Source organism: Aptenodytes forsteri, unplaced genomic scaffold (genome assembly GCF_000699145.1).
Source record: "Aptenodytes forsteri isolate BGI_AS27 unplaced genomic scaffold, ASM69914v1 Scaffold7, whole genome shotgun sequence".
NCBI classification, from domain to species: domain Eukaryota; kingdom Metazoa; phylum Chordata; class Aves; order Sphenisciformes; family Spheniscidae; genus Aptenodytes; species Aptenodytes forsteri.
Window position 1 is genome coordinate 3,101,782 of NW_008795919.1, and position 5,359 is coordinate 3,107,140.

The 5,359-nt window shown below is 41.9% G+C and overlaps 1 protein-coding gene across 1 annotated transcript in view; it reads left to right on the forward strand.

Annotated features, from left to right (window-relative positions):
• The window catches only part of LOC103903557 (zinc finger and BTB domain-containing protein 8A), a 4,606-nt gene extending 863 nt beyond the window's left edge, over nt 1-3,743 (forward strand). Inside the window, exons 2-4 of the mRNA XM_009284778.2 lie at nt 336-1,323; nt 2,276-2,445; nt 2,708-3,743. Of these exons, the coding sequence (XP_009283053.1) occupies nt 366-1,323; nt 2,276-2,445; nt 2,708-3,037 (1,458 nt within the window). The 5' untranslated portion in view covers nt 336-365 and the 3' untranslated portion in view covers nt 3,038-3,743. The remainder of the gene's footprint in view (nt 1-335; nt 1,324-2,275; nt 2,446-2,707) is intronic.
• Nucleotides 3,744-5,359: the final 1,616 nt, after the last annotated feature.

Genomic DNA, 5,359 nt, shown 5'->3' on the forward strand with positions numbered 1-5,359 from the left:
GGGCAGGGGCTGTGCCCGCAACGAACTAGTTCACGGCACGGACAGAAGGGCCGAGTTCTTTTTCTCTGTGAACCGCTCACGTCTTCGTCGACGTAACGTTAATTCTTTTCGGATATGCAGTAATCCTGCTGAGGCATCTTTTCACCTCTTCTAGAGCCGCTAAGTTTCTTCTCTCACGTTGTTACGCGGGGTAGGGGCCGCAGGGAGTTTGGAGAGATACTGGGAATGTGATAACATGCACAATGTTCATGTCTTTAATAGAGCTCACCTCTTTAAAACAGGATTCAGCAACATTGGTCTAGATTGTCATGCTTATACTTGTTTTTTTACTCTAGAGCAAGACTTGCTGTTACTCCCTGACTGGAATGGAGATTTCTTCCCACCAGTTTCACCTCCTTGAGCAGCTAAACGAGCAACGGAAGCAAGACTTGTTCTGTGACTGCAATATCCTGGTCGAGGGAAAGGTCTTTAAAGCACATCGCAATGTGCTGTTTGCCAGCAGCGGCTATTTCAAAATGCTCCTTTCGCAGAGCTCGAAGGAGACGAGTCAGCCGACGACAGCTACTTTTGAGGTCTTCTCTCCAGAGACATTTATGGTTATCCTGGACTTCGTGTATTCGGGCATATTGTCTTTAACCGGTCAAAACGTGATCGAAGTCATGTCAGCTGCTAGCTATCTGCAGATGACAGATATTCTTAATGTCTGTAAGACCTTCATTAAGTCCTCGCTGGATATTAATGAAAAGGAAAAGGATCATTACCTCAGCCTTTCGGCCAAAAGCACAAACAGTGAACCTGCCCATCCCTCCCTTTATCGGTCAAGAAGGAAAGCAAAGAGCAACCCCAGGCGTTCCTATTCAGTCCCGGATGAAAAGACTAATACGGTGAATGAAAATTCCTGGGGTGGTTACAGCAGCTACCTGTCCTCACAGGTGATTCTTCAGCGGGCAGAAACACAGCTATCGAAAAAAGGCAGAAAACAGGGCTCAACGAGAAAGCGCCGAAAGCACCTCGGACTGTCACAGACCCGTGACTTTGTGCAGTGTAAATCGAACAAAGCTGAGCGGGCCAGCGGAGGTTGCAGTGCGTCAGATTCCAGCCACATCTCTCGGGTTGGAGAGGAGGTTGAATTTGATGCCGAGAATGACGTTGATCACGATGGTTACGGGTATAATCATGAATCAGAAGTGATACCGAAGAGGTGGTCTATTGCTCAGCTAGAACAAGAACTTTCAAGAACTCCTGAGTTCATGGAATTAAAAGCAGAGGAACTGTACACCTCGATGCCCACAATTTTAGGTGTAATGAGTAGTTGGAACGAAGGTAAAAAATGCATATGGTTTTGCAAAGTTTGTCTTTATTTGGAAGAATTCAGATGGTCTTTTGGAGAGAATTTGTATGGCTGCATGAAAATCAAAATGATGCCTAGAGTTGCAGATTATTTTCTTGATCTACTCGGTTATAGTGCCTAACAGAACGAGAGACTTTGAAGCCAGAACAGGGCATGAGAATTAGAATCGGAGAGCTTGACTCGGGTATTCTGTAAATTTAAAACAACGCATACCAGATTATTTGGACCCAAGTGGAATTCAATGAAGCCTCAAGAGCTGTAATTGACTTGGGGACCCGAAGGACTGAATTTCTCTTGTAAGGCCCCCAGTACCTGGCAGTAACAGAGGCATTCAACCGAAATCCAACCTAAGTCCTTCACAAGAGAAGGTCCTGTCACTGGCGGGATGCTGCATGTCCCTTAAGGTCTAAACCCAGCCCAAACTCCACGAGTGTTTGGCCACACTACATAAAGCATCTAAGCTCTTGATGGACTGATGGCATGTGCCTCAGATGGTGGAATAAAGTTGACAGGTGTATTCTTACGTGCATTCCTTTGGAAACTAATGTACCTACATTTTATTGTAACTGCATCAAGACGTTGGGCGTCCTAGTATATTACATAGAGATTATAAATGTCAATTATAAATGAACTGTTAGCTGATGGAAGAGGCAGATATGATGACTGTATATTATAGCTACGTATTTATGATCATCTGTATGTCTAAAAAATACCCCGAGTAAGAAAGAATACACTGTCAAATGCCCGTTTAACACATTGAATAAGAAATACTGGGTTTGGGGGTTATATTTTGGGATTTTTCCTATGTAGTGACAGACCAGAGGAAAAATGAACTGCTCCTTACTTAAGCTGAAAAATAATCAAACTACTAGATAAAGAAAGACTCCTGATATTTGACATTTTACCTGTATTTCTCTGTAACAGATGACCTACCTCGGATGCGATTCAAATGCCCCTTCTGTACGCACACAGTGAAGCGACGCGCAGACCTGAAGCGACATCTTCGGTGTCACACAGGGGAGCGACCGTACCCATGCGAAGCGTGTGGGAAAAGGTTCACCCGACTAGAGCATTTACGTAACCACTTCCAAACGGTACGCCATTTCAGTCGGAGATTCAGCCTGGAAAAAACCCACAAGGTGTCACTGGTACCAGCTGTCCAGTCATTTCCAGAACTAATACCAGAAAAGCTTCCTAGCTGCACATCAACTTTAATTATTCATCATTTAAATTGGCAAATTAGATTTTTAATTTCATTTTTTAGAATGATTCAGTGAATTTTCTTTTTCTAAAAAAAAAAAATTAAAAATCTGCTTTTGATGAACACTGACATTTTCAAATTTTAAATCTCTTTAGATACATCAAGCTGGCAAACTGATCTGCAGAAAATGCAAGCGTCACGTAACCGACCTAACAGGATGTGTTGTTCAGCAAGGAACAAGACGCTACAGACTGTGCCATAAGTGTCTAGCGGAAGCTAATTTTGACAGCATCCCTGACGATTTAGATGCAGAACATTCTCCTGTCTCCTGCACGGGAAACAAACGTTCCAAATGGGCTTTGGAGGAGGAACAGAAATCAGATGAAGAGACAATGGAGGAGGAACCGTATAATTTGGTTGTCCGACATGTTAATGATGATATTCCAGATGAGGTAGACGAAAAGGTGAAACCAAATCTTAGGTAGATATATTTGTGTATTTGTTACTGTTGTATTCAAGATTAAATTACTTGTGTCCTACCAACTAATGCTGGTTTATTACTTTCATTAAATATTGCTAAAATTCTATTATGAGAAGCAAAATACAGACTACGAACAAGTTGTTTTGTACTTAGAGACATGCAACAGTGTAACTACTTCTAAATATCATCCAGAAAGTACTTATTATCTGGAAACTATTTAGAAGAATGGGTTTATATTTCATCAAAGACTTGCTCAGAGCTCCTGTTCATAATGAAAGTGTGAACCATTTTACAGTTCTACAAAGATTCTATACTATATAGATTTTTAAAAAACAAATATTGATGATTTGCTTTGAAAAAGTCTTACTAAAGCAGCTAAGAAATGTAAAACACATTATTGTTGACACTGTAATTAACATGTATATACACCTCAGAAACTTCATAAGAAAGGAGTAAAGAAAACAAGTGGAATTCTTCCTGCTGAAGAACCTATTTATGAGAGCTTTGTTTTCTGAGTGAGCTTACTGCTTCTTATAGTTCAGAAAAGCATGAATAGTTTTAAAGAATACACACAGCCATACAGAGTAGAGTAACGAACAGAGCATCTGTAGTGCACTTGGCTGGTATGAGTTTGCCTTTTCAGATATGCCGTGTTTTTGTACTGTGAATTTTAAACAGAGATACACTAACATGGTTCCAAGGAAATAAAAGTGCAATCACTGGAAGTACAGTTGTCAGGTTTTTTCCATTTTTTTTCCAGGACTGGTGCAAGATTTGCTTAAACTCCTGTCTATCTTATGCTAAGATAATAAAGAGGACAAGTCCCTTTAATTTCAGTGGAACACTTGTGACTTAGATCATGGACCTACTTTAGAAAGGCTTTCCTGCTCGTATAAATTTAGGATGCTTAAGGCTGTTTGACAGCATAAAACCATCTGTTTATAAGACAATTTCCCTTAGAGTTTAAGCAACCTTTGTAATTTTGGAGTCTCTTCAGCTTTTTTAGTAATCGTATTTTTTTCCCCAGTCATTTGGATCAGAGAACCTCCACTTGCTAGAGAAACTGAAAATGCTCAGTACTAAAATGATAAAAAATATATATATATCTCAGAGAGAATGTATAGAAGAAACATTTTGACTGAGAGCAGAGAATGGCATTCACAGTAAGTACTCTTGATAAAGAGCCACTGTTTGGTCTCATGTCTCATTTTATGCTATGTTTCCTTTCCTGTTAGCAGAATCCGTAGCCTGAGGTTACTGCCAAGCAAGCAAAAATTCCCTGTAGAGAATTTGAGAATAGCCATATTGATTCACACCAAGGTTCTCCCTGTCTCCAATAGTTGCCGTGAACAGATACCTAGGGAAAAGTGAGAACAGGACAAGTCTGTGTAATAATTCCCTAATGCTCTCCCAAACTCTATAGACATTTTCAGTTTAGGGGATTTTCTTAACTTGGGATTTGTACATTTAGTAACCACCAATGCACGTCTTTTCCAAGTACTTCTCCACTCTACCCTTAAACTCATCTAAACTTCTTGCATCAATAGTAAGTATCCTTTGGCAAATGCCTCCACAAGTCTAGTGTGTCCTGTGAGTCCCATCTCCTCTGAATCCGGCTCGTAGAACAGCCACTACCCCGTCTAGCTGATCCCAGAGAGATGCACACGAACTCACTACAGAGCTTGCTCAACTAATGGCAAGAAAAGAAGGGTTTGCAGTTTAAGTAAGTTTTTGAATTGACCACTTCCAATTGTCTCGGTGGGCCCCAGCTCAGTGAGAGACTACAGCCAGCAATGGGGCTCCCGTAACGCAGCGGGAGAACAGGACTTCCTCCAGAGAACAGGCTGCTGGCTGAAACCTGTCACTCCCACAGCTCTGGAAATGGACCAAGGCGAGTTTAAGGCCTGTTTTATAAGTACTTAATAAATATTGAAAAAAAAAAAAATGACTAACACTTACTTACTTAATTCCAAATGTTTTCCTAGCAAGTTCCTCTCACCATTTCTAAAAGCAGAGCAGTTTACTGTGTTACTACAGCCTGTGACTGATGGTATGGACAGGGCATCTCGGCACTTCTACGAAGTTAAATTTTAACTACATAAAAGCCTCTGGAGGCTTTTGGAGGCCGGGCAAAAGGAAAGGACTCCCCAGGCGCCGTCCTTCAGCCCAGGCGCCCGCCTCCCCAACGCTCCCGGCTGCCTCCTCAAGCTCTGTGGAGAACAAAGCCGCCTCAACTCGACGCCTGATTGGCTAATCCCAGTCGCCTGACCCAACCAGCCAATGAGGTGTCAAAGCCGCTGCTGAGGGGCGGTAGCCGCGCTCTGCC